Source organism: Berghia stephanieae, chromosome 6 (genome assembly GCF_034508935.2).
Source record: "Berghia stephanieae isolate SIO BIC M18660-M18661 chromosome 6, UCSD_Bste_1.3, whole genome shotgun sequence".
NCBI classification, from domain to species: domain Eukaryota; kingdom Metazoa; phylum Mollusca; class Gastropoda; order Nudibranchia; family Aeolidiidae; genus Berghia; species Berghia stephanieae.
The window spans coordinates 29718959-29735233 of record NC_088365.1 but is presented as its reverse complement, the minus strand read 5'-3'; the positions used below and the strand labels follow the sequence as shown (position 1 = coordinate 29735233).

Genomic DNA, 16275 nt, shown 5'->3' with positions numbered 1-16275 from the left:
ATGCCTCAATTGTTGACAGAAGAGCAAAAACAAGTCATGAGTTGTGAACGAGATTCTTGAGGGCTACTTGTGGGAATTGTTGGAACACCTGTCCTATTCACCTGATCTTGCCCCATGTGCTCTTTCTTAAGGTGAATGAAATGCTTCGAGGTCAACGATTTGAAGGCGGGGACCAGATTCAAGAGGTGATAAGGAATGCAATCATGGCCTTTGACAAACAGCCACTGATCACCATCTTTGACCATTGGGTACACTAAATGCCGATGTCTGTGGAACTTAGTAGTTCCTATTCTTAATAGGTTATTGTATAAAGTTTCGTTTGATACCAAATACAAGGTTATTCATAATGTTATGTGAGTACAGCACGACAAGGAAACTTAATTCTGAAATATACCTCATATTATGTCTTACTTACACTCTTAGCGATCAGGTCACCAGGAGACCACATTCATCATTTCTTGACAATGTTAGAAGACAAGACTATGTTTCACATGGCCACTGACTGTTTATTTATCTCTCTACCTATTCATGTATACACATAAGTTAAAAGGCTTTGGAGTTTTTTTCAATGTTTTTTTTTAAAACTTGAGCATGATGATCCAAACACCTGAACGATTTGTTCTGTGTACGTATTGGATTTCATTTGGGAGGAAAAGTTTAAATCTGCATGATCTAGAATTGAATGATATGACTATTTTTACAATAACTTCATTCATAGAATGCTCAATTTATAGACAAAAACATTAATTTGCAATGGTAGAATTTTATTTTCAAAGTCATCATAAAATTTAGACATTGAAAGCAGTGACAATTTCAGCAAATGTTTCAAATTTACTGATGCAGAAATATAATCGCAGCAGTCAGGAAGAATGAATTACAACTTTAATGAACATCAACAGCTTTGGTCGAATTGTCTTTTGCAGATTGCAGCATTGGTATGAACTTGAGTGAATGTTGCAAGTTTCAGTTTTTTTTTAAATCTTTGCAAATGAAAGGGTTGTGTTTATTTTTGAGCATTCGTAATTTATTGCAACCAATGTATAAGGTAATTTCTAAATTTGGAGAAATAAAACATTTGAATACATTTACTGACCTGTCACTGCTGAAAATAGATGGGAACCTCTCCACCAACCCACATTGCCATTGATTGATTTTTAACCAAAATTTTTGAAGCATATTGATCAAAAGTATTTTTGTTTACTCAGCAGCGGATTAGGTGTCCAAAATAAAGCTGCATTACATCTGTTCTACATTAAAAATTTGTGAAAAAAAAACAGAATGGAAATTTCACATCTTTGCATGACACAAACTTTATATTTTATTTATCATTACTTATTTTTTTATTTGGAGTTTTAAAAATAAATAAAAAAGAGATAAAACAAATCAATGTTGAAAAGATAGCAACTCTCATTGACACCATTATCAGAGTTGCCAACTCCTGTTTTATCCCGCTTCTTTTTTTTTCCTTGATTTTATTCCTTGATTATAGTTAAGTGATGTTTATGTTAGTAATAATTTCATAACAAAGACTTCAAAGTCTTAATGATGGAGGTTGATACTTGAATAGTTTTAAATACTAACAATCCTATTTCATGAAAATAAAATAAGGGCCTCTCTGCATTTTTAATGTAAATGATAACAATGATAGAGGAAGAAAGAAAAAGAAGTTTGATTTGTTTCTTTTTTATTTTTCTTTCTTTCTTTGTTTTGTTTAGTTTTGCTTCTTTTTTTTTCTGGTAAAATAATATTCGGAATAATATCGTATTTTTGATAAGTTGAATCCCATTTTACTTGCACTATGGGTTGGCATCTTTGACTTTGTATCCTAGTAATTTATATTAAAAAATTATGGGGTTGCTATTCAGATCAATGAATGAGATAATACATCCATCTTGTTCTCCAAAGTGTACCTACTATTATTTCCATATATTTATTCTAAAATTTTTATTTTTCAAATTTTGTAGTTGGACGAGGCAAACACAGAGTTGGCGAATCTGAGACAGTCTTGTGAGGAGAAAACTGTGGAAATCTCCTGTCTACAGAAACAAGTCACTGACCTGACCACTGACTATAATCAACTACAGAACAAATCTAGAATGGTAGATGTGACTACTTTTTTAAACTTAGTTTCTTGGGCTGTGCAAAGGGGGAAGGGGAGAGGCTGAAAATTACTATTTGTTGCTAATATATGCCAAATTTAATTTCTTATGTTAAAAATTGTGCATTGAAATCAAAATAAACCAATATCTACTTCTTTCATTGAGTATTTGGGGTTTGTTTTTAGATGTAAAACCAATAAGATGTATGTATTTTGTATTCATCCTCTGATTTAATGCCCAATTTAACAATCTGGCAGTCTTACCCTTAGCATTAAAAAAAATCTTGTATGTATAGAACTGTAATCATTTACCATAAAACAAAAACTTTCATGCAAGATTTTTGATTTCCCTGATTTGTTTTCTTTAAAATGTTATTGATTTGCTGTGTGCACCTCCATTCGGTAAATAAAACATAATGCACTGGGTCACTCACTGCATTGTAATATACTTGATACATTAGATCGTTTTTTTCAGCTGGATAAATTTGATAAAGTAGTGAACTGCGCATATTTTAGTCCTTGGAAAAGGCTCTTTACTCACATTCTGTCACAGTACTCCGGTGTAAATGAGTACCTGGCTGTTAACAGCGTTGTCTCTGTCTGAAAAATTGTAATGTCGCCTAACAGGCGTCATGTCACGTCCTACATGTTAAGTGTTGTTGTTGGCCAGGGACCCCTTGTGAAGCGCTTTGAGCGTGTTTAGTGGATATTGCACTATATAAAAGCTCACATTTTTTAAATAGTATTTATATGGGAGGAAGGTAAACCATTGATTTCTATTTTTCCCGTTGCAGGTGTCACTCGTTTCCAGCATCCCTTTACTCATGTTGCTGTTTGCCGTCCTGATGGCTGTCTATCCAATGCTGGAAGCCGTTACCGCTGGATTCTCCTAGTCACTGTCACCCAAACCACTCACTATTAGTGTATAGATACTACTGGGATTTGACACCTGACGTCGTCATATATAAATATATATATATAAAACAAAAATAGATACAACAGCTTCACAAAAGAGCAAAGTAGCAAAGAACATTTGAGCTGAGCGAGAAATGTTCCTTATTATATGTTCTGTTCTTCTTTGAAGTTGTTTTATTAATTTTTGCTCAATACTTTTACAGTCCACTGCTTCAGGCAGCTTAGTATTCATTGACGTCATCCATAGTATTGTTGTGTTGTCAACAGAAGGTCTGTTGCCTTTCAAAAAGGTTTGACAACCAATATAAGAACCCCCCCCCCCCCCCCCCTCCCAAAAAAACAAACAAAAAAAAGAAACCCCCCAAAAAAAAAAAACCTTTCCAGTTATGTTTTGACATGAACATATTTTTACTGATTTCAGTTCCAATTAATACCTTTCAGATTAAAAATATTGATTACATTTTATAAAGGTACTTGCAATTGTTTAAATGTTATATTTTCTTTTGGAACTGTTCTCTAATCTGACATCAGATCTTATCGTTTTTACTATTTAAAAAAGCAGTAACAACTATGATACTCAAGCTTTTATAAAGCTCAAGTCACATCAATGCTACTGCTCCCTTGGTGAAAACAGATCTGTAGTTCTGACCTGATGAGTAATGAAGAATTTATTCTCGCCTTTTAAAGATTAAAATCAATTCTTGTTCTAGTCCTTGTTACCTGATACTGTAAATGGGAATGGGAAGCTTTCCCATCTTGTACTTGATATAGATGGGGTGGGATGGCTTGATTCTCACCCGGTCTAACATGCAAACATCTGGGGTTGAATTCTGTAGTGCATTCAACTTCTCTTTTTAAAAGCATTGTTGGGTGTGATTTAGAATTGACAGAAAGTATTTGTGAATTGAACATAATTCTATTCAGAGAGGAGTCAGCAGTTGTTACCGTCCCTTTCACAAAAACAGGGTTAATCTCTCAGTCCATTGGCCTCATGCCTTTGGACTAGGTACTGAAGTTTCACAACGATTTGTAGGTGCAGATTGTTTTGGTTAAAAAATTTAAGGCTGGTGTTGTATTACCACATATAGATTTTTAAAATTTGAAATCTCCATGGGATTAATGGATTGATAGTTATTTCAAATTGAATCCATTACACAACAAATGGATGAGGTCAAAAAGACAGTTTATTGTCGATTTGAAAGGTTGTAATCACAATAATAATAAGAATTATGTCGTGAGATTATTATTTGTATAGTTAACAACGCAAGTTCCATTATCTCAATTTCATTCTGTCTCCCACTGAAATGAAATGGATAAATTTGCTTAACCAAAAAAAAGAAAAGAAATTGGTGCACAGTGCAAGATATTTTTTAAAAATTTCATGTCTCACAAAGAGGCAGCTGAATCACATAAAACTATTGATTATTGCTATTATCAAAGATTGTGTTTTAAATATTTCAAAATGTGTCCACTTCATATATATAAATATTATATATATTCCATTTTCCATCACTTATTTATTACTGTATTCACCCTTGTATTGATTTGAACTTTAAGAAATAAACGATCATTTGTTTTCATTTTCCCACAATTATTTATTTTTGTTCAGCGATCTGAAATGCTATATTTGTTTAATAAACTTCTTATTTTAATTAAATGGATAAGATGTAGGTTAAAAGTTTTCATTGTGTAGTTTTTGAGCTTTTAATTTTTAATTATTTTTTTAACTTTCAATTTGTTTTTACCCCTTTTTCTATTACAAGACTTTGCTTCTTATTAAATTTTTCAATAGTTTCTTTATAATTGTATTTTTCTTTTTAAAAAAAGATTCTCTGTTTAGATTCTCATGCTAAGCTTAATAACTTTGAAAGCCCAAATTTTCATTCTAAGACAAAAAGGTATCCATGTTAAGCTATCAGCCTTTGGTTATCTGTGAACTTGACATTGAAAATGTAATCTTTTTTAAAATTCAGGTATTAACATTTTGACGTTTTGACTATGTCATCAATAAAATGTTTGAACCATCATACCTCATAACCTATAGCTCAGAAGTGATTATATATTAAGTCTTTCCTCTTCGTATCTTTAAATACATTTTTTTTTGTTAACAATGGATGTTTTGTATTTTTATCTCCTGTAACTTTTTTCTCTATGAAATAACCTTTGTATCAAGTTCAAAGCAGCTATTATTTCAATATTATGTTCTTCATAATGGTAGTAGTAATAATAATAATAATTGTTGTTGTTGATGTTACTATTACTATTATGATTATATGGTCTTTCAACCAGTTGAAACTATTTAAGAATTTCAGCCTCCTTAAGCATTACAATATCATGCAATCTGAATTTATAGAGAACACTATGATGATAACTTACATGTACATGACAATGATCATAAGAAATTATGTGTACACCATTTCCAAAGGCTCGCTGTTTTCTAATAATATGTAAAAAAAAAAAAAAATCAAAATCAAAAACAAGACAAAATATCTTATAATATATGACAACACCAAGCCAATGAATATAGAAGATAGTGTGTAATTTTTTAAAACCAATCAATTGAGATTTAAAAAAAAAATAAATTGAGGTTTTATATAGCGCATTATCCACTAAACGTGCTCAAAGGGGTCCCTGGCCAACAGCAACATTTAACAAGTAGGATGGGACGCCTTTTAAGCGATAGTACAATTTTTTCGGACAGAGACAAAGCTGTTAACGGCCAGGTACTTATTTTACACCTGAGTACAGTGAGAGAATGTGTGTCAAGAGCCTTTTCCAAGGACTCAACTATGCGCAGAGTGAGTCTCGAACCCAGGACATTCTGATCCGAAAGCGAGTGTCATACCACAAGAGCACATAGGCCGCACAATGCAGAATGATATAAAAATACCCCCCAATTTTTTTAATTTTTTAAAAAGTAGCATTCCTTAACTGGGTAAGTTTTCTGAAACTTTTTTTTAAAATTAGGCGCCCGCAGGGGAAGAGGAAATTTTCTTTTCTTGTATTTAAAAAAAAAAATTATCCGTTTTGTCTAACATGGATATATTCTCCTCTTACGTGATTTTAACCGACAGTGACAAGTTGTTTCAGTGCTGCATTTAGTCTCCGCCTCTCTCCATATGACACGTGTATTGGAATAATGCATTGGAAGTCTTAAATGATTTGAACTGGTTGTAAGACAAGGCAAATGTATATAAGATGTATTTAGTAACCTTCTAGACATTGTGATAAAACTGTACATGAACAAGCCTGTGGCATTTCATTTGTGGTTTGACATTTACTCATTGTTGTATACATTGTGATGGTTTTAATAGTTTTCAGCAGTCTCAGTCTTACTTACTGATTTGTTCAAACTTGGTGGGGTGTAGTTGCTGTGCGTTAAACAGATATTTGCCCTCTCATTTTTAAAAATAGATATGTATGGTTTTTCTAAATGGTTTTCAGAATAGATTACAGAAACGAAAGTGGAGATTTTCTGTCTGAAAAAATGACCTGTTACTTATCAATTTAAATTTCCACTGAAATGAAATGCATAAAACATAAACAGAAACTGCCTGATATAGAAAAGTAGATGAGTTTGCATCTGCTTTGGTCAAGTAAAGTTTTTACCCAACCATCAAAGTACTGGTTTTTCATATTTTTTTTTCTTTAAAAAATAAATAATTTACCACCGGTTTGACTTGTTTGCAAATATGAAAGCAGGGAAAAAAAACACAAAAAAAAAAAAAAAAAAATAACACCAAAAGACTTTTGGTCTTCTGTCATTGAAACATGCATCACATTATGTTGATTTGTGACCTTTTTTTGAATTGTAAGTCTCAAATGTTATGGTCTTTGTGAAGCATTACATATTTTAAAAGGGACATGAACGGAAAAAACAAAGTCCTCCAAATATATTGTAAGGCGCCGCTGAGCACTTATGTGGAAGTTGAGCGCTATATAAGTAACTAATTATTATTATTATTATTAAAACCATAGAGACCAGAATTTATCCTGATTTCTGTAGGATTAAACAGACTGTAAAAATTGCTTGTTGCTTAACCAAAACGACGCTTGGATATGACACTACTTTCTTTCAAGTTTAAAACCAGCTGCTCATTTATTGATGGTGGGACGGGGAGACCAGAGAGAACAAAATTTTTTAGGTAATACAGGGTTAAATAAGGGTTTGTGTCTGGATGAGATGCTCCACTGATTAAGCTATGTTAAAGGATCTGTTTCATCCATTCACACCCTTGAATTATTCTTTGTTTGTCGTTTTAAATATTGTATTTAAAAATTACATTATAAACATTTTTGTAATTCGATATGTAGTCTATTTGTAAATTCTCAATTTAATCACCACATACGTTGTATGTACAAATTAAATTTCTTAGCTTTATTTCTTCATCACTCATTATCGTCTTTATTCTCATCATCCTTCCATGTGTACAGATTAATTAAAAAAAAGAAAAGAATGGTTGAATGTTGAAGGTTATTATATCAAGTTGTGTGGTTTGAATAATGGAAAAAGCGTAGTGAAATGTAATGGTGCAATTTATCTTCCCATGGTTCACAAAAAAAAATAATTCTTCGTGCATAGATTTTCTATGTGTGTCTGCCGACATCCAGGTCTTCCTGACGAAATTGTACTAACAGTGATGTGAAATTTAAATATTTAAACAATCTTTTTAAGTACTGGTTCCTGAAAACGTTGGAAGAGATATGTGTCTGTTCTTCATGTCTAAAAAAAAACAAAAACCAATGGATCATAGATCTGAAATAGAAATGTAGGCCATGGGAAGAAGTTAGAAGATCTGTAATTGAAATTGCAATTGATTAATTCATTTTATTTTTTAATTATTATTTGATTATTTTATTTATTAATATTTTTTATTTATTGTGTGTGTAGAGTTTAATTCCAGCTCAATCCCATCTAAGTATAGATAGTTGTACTATGTGACTTGTGGTATTCCTTGAGACAACTTTCGAACATCCCACAGTTTTCGACAAAGCATGCGCTTCCAATGTCAAGGAACTGAGAATGGATCCGTCATACAACACGTGTATGGTCAATTGATTTCTCTGTTCTGCTGTCATTTATATTTATTCTTCCAAAATTTTGTATATGAAAGGGCATAAACTACTTTCGACTAAATGCATTTATTTTTTTACCATGGCGCTTAGCAAGTTTTGGAAGAATCTTATGACAAAGCAGAAACCAGAAGAAATTTTATGTAAAAATAGGACAGCCCCAATGGAGAGCTGAAAGAATATTTTAAGTTGATTTCGTTACGTTTGTTGTCATTTTTCAAAAGATAAAATTGTTATAATAATCATGAGTGCGAGTATGAAATGACTGATTTGAATGTACTTTTTGATAGACAGTATGACATGTTTGTAAATAATTTGACCGATTTATCTGTCATCCAAATCGATCTGAGAATAAAATTATTTCAGAAAAGAAAAAGTTGTTTCCCCTGGTCATTGGTGGACTGCAGAAGTCACTCATGTTGTGCCTTCTATCCTTCTATGTTTTCTCCTTCCACGTTGCTCTCTTTCTGAAAGTGACTGACACATTTTCTAGGTAGGATCTTCTGACCTCCCCTGGTGGGAAGTTAGATCTCTTGCTGGGTCTTCTTTCTGTTTTCTCTTTCCATATTGATGTCTGTCTTTATTCTGGATTGAGATTGCTCAGTTTTTTCCTTGGCCTGGGAGGGAAGCAGCCACTTTTATCGTTTTTTGAGAGCTATTTTTTCATTGTAAATCATCTTTTATGTATTATTATGATTAAGTTTTGAATGTATTGTGCATTGTAAACATTTGAGTATTCCTTCATAGTGGGACCCTTTGCTTTTGCCTGGATGGGACTTTTGGTTAATGTCCAAATAAGCACAGCGGTGGATTGTTTGTGAAATCTTGTTCTCTTTTTAACTAGTCCTCTCTGTCTTGCTTATAGCTTCAGGTCTACAACTTTTACTCTATCACCTTGCTTTTTACAGGCACTGAAATTTACCTAAATATGAGGCAAGCACTGTAAAACCCATGAAAACATAAACATGCCTCTCTTCTTCTCCTCCTCCTCTTCCTCCCTCTTCTTCCTTGACTGAATACACCATAGCCCAGAGTTGAAATGACTTGGCTTTGCTCTCGTCCGAGCTGCTGGTATTCTATTGGGGGGGGGGGGGGGGGGGGGGGGGGGCATTTTTCCTCAATCTAATTATCATTATCCAATTACTATTTTTTGTTTTGCTTTATTACTATTATTATTGCCTTCACTGATAAAATGGCAATGTCAATGTAACCATGTTCTGGTCAAATGTGCATTGATAAAACTATAGAAAGTAATATTATAAATTCAGAATCTCCATTACGTCTTTCCCTGTTTAATAACATCTTTATTAGAAAAAAAAATTATAGTCAATATTCTTATAACCTGGATTTATGAATAAATACATGCTTTACACTTTGTTTACCATTATCTTATACTCAATATGGTTGCCATGGCTACCTACAAGCAAATTCAACCTATTTTGAGTTCTTTCCATGTAATTTTTGCGAATGGCCTGAATCCAAGTTGGAGGTAACGCCGTCTTAATGCAAAAAATGTGTATATATAAGGCCAATATTCATGAAGATAGAATGCAGCATAAAATTCTAGCAGATCTAAATATACATTTACAGTAATCGTTTTGACTGTAAAGGATTGTGGGCCCATAAATATTTTAAGTAGGTATCTGCCAATATCAAACATTCACTTAGTGTCTCAGAAAATTTAGAACACCCATTTCTTTTTTAAATGCCGATTTCATGTCCTATTGGTCTGCCAATCTGGGTTATGAAATGTTGAGCTACTATTTGCAATTTCGTTGTGATTAAAAAATAAGAGAGAAAAATTTGGTCTTTTAAGTTCACGTTCATTTTGCTATCTTTGGTGAAGTAATGAAGGTCATGACCATAACTGTATGACTTTTTCTAAGGAGATAGTGAAAACTGGATGCAAATATCTATAACGGTTGTAGAATAAATTCAGGGAAAGACTTTATGGACACCCTTGTATATTTAAAAATTTGGGAGTCAAGTCTGATGTCGATATATTTACTGCATTGGGTTTTTTTTTTCTTGTATATCGTATCTCTGTAACGTAATTGTAAAACATTTTTCAACCCTAATGCATTTTGTACATATTTGAGAATATCACTCTTAGCAGGATCCTGGTCTCGTGTCTTGGTGGAACTTTTTGGGTGGTCTCAAACTAGAAGCATTGATTGTTTATTTGAATAACCCCTTTTGTCTTACTTTTCTTGGGTGCTTTTACCTGATTTTCATTTTTACTTACTCTGAAATGACCTACAGTGTCAGAAGCACCACCTCAATTTTGTGTAAGCCAATTGACAAAATACATAACCCCCTATCAATTCATGTCTGAATGAATTCTAGGCAGTGATACTTACTGGAAGAGTGCTTATAAAATAAAGACGCCTGACATTTGACTTGGTACTATTTAAAATGGATATCTGTTTTCATATGGGGAATTCTTGGAGCATTGTGAAGCACAATAAGAAGGATAAAATCTATGCCAAAATTTCATGACTGTCCTTTCTGTTTTTTTATTAGAGCAATTCAAATTTGTTTTTGTTTTACTCACACTCACTATCCTTGATATAAAACCATACCACAATGCTTCCTGATGTACTACCAACATCGGATATCACGATGCAATGACTCATTATAGTAGTAGTAGTAGCATATGGCTACACCTCATCAACCCAGCTTCGAAAGTCTTCCTCTACCCTAAGGACTCAATCATAGCCACCTTCCAGTTTAGTTAGTGGACAGTGAAGGACGATGTGATCGCTGGTCTCTGGAGCTGCCTGACATTTCCAGCAGGCATCACCGTTCCCAAGTTTCCATCTGCACATATTTGATGCAGTTCTGCCATGTCCTGTTAAGAGGCGATTTGAGGACACCCAGTATTTCCTGGCATAGTGGAATGCAGGCATTCTTTTAGTGGGATATTTTATCATAAAAAATGACTCATCATATCATCATGGGTGCAATCGCCTGGATTTCAAAATACCTGCAAGGACTGCTGGGCAAGCATTCAGCATGTAGACTTGCCTCAGGACGGAGCAAACAAATATGATTTGCAATAGTCGCTCCACAGTCATCAGCACTATGAGTCTAAACTATCAACACCACAGGTCTAGCAGCACCTTGATAATTATTAAAGTCACAATGAATGTAAGTAGAGCCATTATGTTTTGTTAGTATATCTAACAAAAGTAAACTAAATCAATCATGTTTGGATTATTGTAATATTATATTGTCTCTCTAAAACCAGATGACTTACATGAAGATAGAACCAGAGGAAATATGAAAGAGAGACAGAGATAGAGGGGGAGGGAGAGAGAGAGAGACTACTCTGTTAGAATAGTTAATGAATTAATCTTTTAATTGGAAGTTGTGATGAATTCTATATTAAACAAACAAAAATCAGAAAGAAAGAAAATTATAAAAGAAGACAAATGATAAGGAAAGAGAGAGAAAAAAACAAAACAAACCCCAACCCAATAGCCACTCATAACAGAAAAAAAAAGACCCATCTGTTCTCCACCTCCCCCACCCCCTTTCGACAATCAACTGATCAAAGAACACTACTACTCTTGTGTCACTTAGACATTTGGTCCAAATCTGTCTAATTGACGTCATAAAAAACAGGCTCTCATCAAAATTCAAGCAACTGGGCACATGTGTCAAAATATGACATAAGACATGATAGTGACATGACCGGCAACTTAAAAAAAAAAACCAGGTAGATCACTCAAGAAAGTCTTTAAAAAATGGCATGCCGCCGCGCCATCGATCTGGCACCCATGTATCATATTAATGACACACAACTATTCACAAAATCATTTATGCCCTGGTCCCTAATATGAAGTTATAACAAGGTTTTACTTTTCTTTGTCTTATTCATCTAAAGATCCATCACAAGGAAAAAATATTTAAAAAAAAATTATAATAAAGAAAAACGACAAACAAAATTTTACAAATTTTACATATTTATTCACAACATACTACAATTTTAACAAATCACCTCATTCTTGCAATGATGAAAAGTAATATGAATCATTCATAACCCTGGCCCTGGCAAAATATGAGAGATGATGGTGATGAGTTAAAATGCTAGGTAAATGTTACGGCACTTATTCCTTAACCCTTTTCCATCCATACTGTCAATCAAACTCAGAACAAATACACTTATCAAAAAAAAAGAAACCAAAAGAAAAACAACTGTGGTTAATCAATGGGACTGCTGAAGTCCAATCTTCTAAATTTGTCCAGGTTGTAGAAGTTTGCCCTGACCACTCGACCACCGAAAAAACGACCATTGAGATCCACAACAGCTGTAAAAAAAAGATTTAAAAAACAGTTAAAGCATAAAAATACTGGCTGGATGCAAACATATACCAGTGTCTAAATCACTACAGCTGTTCATGTCCTGTGAATTCTTCACATAGAGCCATGGCTAACAGCACTGAATCGCAAAAAGTGACAAATGATTTTATCAGCCTATGCAAGATAAGTACATGACCTCTGGCTACAAAAGGTCCCTTTTGAGTCAAACATTTTAATAAGACACTAATATATTTTGAGAAGCAGTATGGCGAGTGAGTTCCAGACCTACTGTTGACATCTTGTTTATTTCTTTTCCTAGAGCAATAAATACGAGGGCTCTTTCATAAATAAATGCTTGCACGTGTTCATACCTTGACTCGTCCTTCATTTCTCTACGTAACAGCCAAGTCTGTCGACACACTTCTGCCAACGCCGCACCATGGAATAGATACCCTCTCGGAAGAAATTTCCGTCAAGGTTTTGTAGCCATTTCCCCACATGGTCAACAAGCTCTTCATCGACATCAAAGCGCTTTCCTGCCAGCTCACGTTTCAGTGGCCCAAAGATGTGATAATCAGATGGTGCGAGGTCTGGACTGTGTGGTGGGTGTGGCAAAATCTCCCATCCATATTTCTCTAGCCAACCTTGCGTCACTCGTGCTGTGTGGGGTGTAGCGTTGTCGTGTTGCAAAATGACCCTGTTGGTCAACTGCCCTGGGCGCTTTCTGCGAATGGCCTCCCTAAGCTTGTCAAGAGTTTGGCAGTACCTTGCAGCATTGATTGTTTCTCCAGGTTGTAAGGTTTCGAACAGAATAACACCACGACTGTCCCAGAAAACAGTTCCCATTATTTTCTTTGCTGACCGCATGACTTTGAATTTCTTCGCGACAGGTGAGGATGGATGTTTCCATGTCATCGAATCTTGCTTTGTTTCTAGGGTGCAATGGTGCAACCAAGTCTCATCACCGGTGACTATGCTGTCAAGAAAAGTCAAATCGTACCCTAGAAAGTCTCCGCCAGCATTGGCAGTATGCCCGTGAACCCTGCGTGAGCTCTTGCTTCTTCTCAAAAGTTCCCTGCAGATGTCCAATCTTTGTTCTTTATGATTGTCTGTCAATTGCTTAGGAACCTCTTGCGCTGACTTTTCTGTGGCCAAGTTCATCAAATACAATTCTATGGGCAGAAGTTTCCGAAATTTCAAGACTGCTTGCGATTTCATGAAGTTTCAACCCCTGTCTTGACGAATAAGCTCATCAACTCGCTTCACATTGTCTTCTGACGTCGCAGTTATCGAACGCCCTCTCCCTTCCCTGTCTGTCAAGTCGGAATGGCCGGCTTCAAACAAATTACACCAGTGATAGACTTGTGTACGGCTTATAACATGCTCACCATATACACTCTGAAGTTCTTTATGAATTTCGGTAGGATTCAGACTTTTGGCGTTCAAAAAACGTATGACAGCTCTGATTTCCTCCTTTGACCAAGTTTCAAGGTGGGCCGCCATCTTTAAAATCGTCTAGAAATTCATTGTGCAAAATGATGCACTTCATAATTTCTGGGAATATCCGTAAGGAAATAAGGAATATCATGTCGTTTACAGAATTAAAAAATCTCCACTGGTTGCTGAGCAATGGGCATTTTTCGGTTATTTCTGAAAGAGCCCTCGTAATAACGTTAAGTTGAATGTAAGCTTCAATTTAATTACAAAAACAGATCAAATGAATGCAGCAACATTTACACTTTCCTAGAGCAAGAAACTTAGCCTCTATTGTTAATTTTACATCACTGCACTGCAGCTGACGCCTGAGTTATCTAGCCTTTTCTCCAGATATACCCTATCGGAAAATTCCTCAAGAGGATGAATAAAATATAATGTTATTTAACCCATAGAGGCCCGGTGTTTACTAAAAAAAATTCCCCTGAGGCCCAGTGTAAGGGGCATAACTCTTAACAAAAAAATACCAACACAAAGTTTAAAAATTATTAAACGAGAACCAAATGACATAAAATTATAATTTTAATTCCTTTTTATAGCCAGATAAATTTGCTTTCGAATGATATATAACATGACATGTTTTGATTTCAATAAATTGGGAAAAATAATATTTAAAAAAAAAACTCGTTCCCCGCACCCCCATTCCCGTCATTTTCATCAATCTCGGACTCCGATTCAGTGTCCGAATCACCTTGATCGGGTGCTAACGCCTTGTCTTGTCCCTTGTCCATCTCCACCATAGTTTACATCTTCTCTTTCTTGTTCGATATCGCTTTCATTTCCAAAATCCTCTTCATCGTCTACACCACTCTCCAAAACATCATTTCTAGCTCCACGCAACAAACTCGTGAGGTACGGGAATGCCATTTTTCTGAATTCGATTACTCACTTGCTATCAACGATATAAACGTGTGGTAAAAAGGAAACGGAAATAGAACGATCGCATTACGTTTACGATGTTTCCGGTTTAGAATAAAACGAAGTGATTCGTTGCAATAACAAAGTAAACATGATCCGTTTTTTCTCGGGGGCCGCGGGTGATGACGGGCGATGCAGGCCTCAACAGTCGCGGGCGACTCCGGGGGAAGCGGGCCTCTATGGGTTAACTTTATTTAAATGAAACAATGACAAATGACTTGTTTTTTTTAAGATCAAAGTGACAAATGATTAGGCAATAAGAGACTGGTATCAAAATTTGAACAAGAGTAGCTTCTGAAATTATCGTTTGTGGTCATTTTTTTAATATCGTATCTTCTGGTAAATAAAGTACAATAATAGAGAAATAATTTTGAAACTTGTGGAAACACAATTTCAAAAAAACTGGTCTAAATCTGTTCCAGGTATAAAATAAAGATGAAACTGATTTTCATTATTACTATTGGCAGTTATGCTTTCTATAAAAAAATATAATCTAATTTCCCAAAAAAACATTGGGTTATTTTGGTGAACTTGAAGAAGGAAAACCAAACTCTGACAGGACTAACAGCAATTTTAAAAAAAAGAATAACACACATTCCATATTTATAGATAATCCCAAAACCAAATCCATAGCGTCAGCTAAATAACTGATGTCGACCTAATGAGTATTTCAGGGGTTACGAGTCTTGCAAATGAATGAGTTGATAGAGCGCTTCACTTATATTTCATGATGCCAATGTCTATCCCACAGTTATTTGAAGTAGTTGGGAGCAATTTAGATCTGGTAGAATGTGCTTCATCATTGATAACCAATCTATCCAAAGGTTACCATCAAATAAGAAATGAAGTGAGAAAGGAAACTTGGCCTCAAGGGGAAACTACGTTCCTGTTTAAAGACTTGATTTCTTATCAAAGCAAATAACTCTCACTAATATATAACTATACTCTTAATTGGTCTCAAGTTAGAAGCATAGTCTACTCTCGACGAAAGGAGTTGTAAGTGACTATTACTGTCCTTTTAATGCATAAAAAATCCCATTACTAACTCCGGCACCTTGGATCTCATGGTTCAAGCCAGTGTAACAATGCTATGCCTTTTAATCTACTCACCTTTAATAGCTGATTCCATCCTATCAAATTCAATAAAAATCCTCACACTCTCCTCGTCTGGAAGATCTGGCATCTGAAACAAGCATTGAAAAAAAAACTTCTGTCAAAAATTATAAACCAAAATAAGGATAGAGGACTAAAAATTCTGATCCAAAGTTCATAACCCTTTATTTTCCAAATCTTTGCAGCCTTTTGTCTTTAGCCTTCCTTCTTTTTTTGTGTGTGTTTTTTAAATAAATTTAATCTATCAGGAATCAATTGAAAAGCATTATGTATAAAAATATTTAACGTTTCTTTTTTGTTTATAACAGGCCATATAGCACCAGTTTCTCTCTGTATTCGTTTCATTCTGGAGAAGATTA

General features: G+C 34.5%; 2 protein-coding genes across 19 annotated transcripts in view; one reads left to right on the top strand and one right to left on the bottom strand.

Annotated features, from left to right (window-relative positions):
• The window catches only part of LOC144974815 (uncharacterized), a 109335-nt gene extending 103842 nt beyond the window's left edge, over positions 1-5493 (top strand). For 15 of the 18 annotated variants that reach the window (XM_078918120.1, XM_078918113.1, XM_078918118.1 and 12 more), the window contains 2 exons: positions 1965-2099; positions 2893-4359. In XM_078918120.1, the coding sequence (XP_078774246.1) occupies positions 1965-2099; positions 2893-2991 (234 nt within the window). In that variant the 3' untranslated portion in view covers positions 2992-4359. Of the gene's footprint in view, positions 1-1964; positions 2100-2892 lie in introns of all 18 variants that reach the window. The other 3 variants (XM_078918119.1, XM_078918125.1, XM_078918114.1) reach the window with 1 other exon arrangement.
• A 6543-nt stretch (positions 5494-12036) lies between these two features.
• Positions 12037-16275, bottom strand: part of LOC144974816 (splicing factor 45-like) — a 24319-nt gene continuing 20080 nt past the window's right edge. Inside the window, exons 11-12 of the mRNA XM_078918132.1 lie at positions 15914-15986; positions 12037-12399 (exon numbers count right to left, since the gene is read on the bottom strand). Coding sequence (XP_078774258.1) covers positions 12293-12399; positions 15914-15986 — 180 coding nt within the window. The 3' untranslated portion in view covers positions 12037-12292. The remainder of the gene's footprint in view (positions 12400-15913; positions 15987-16275) is intronic.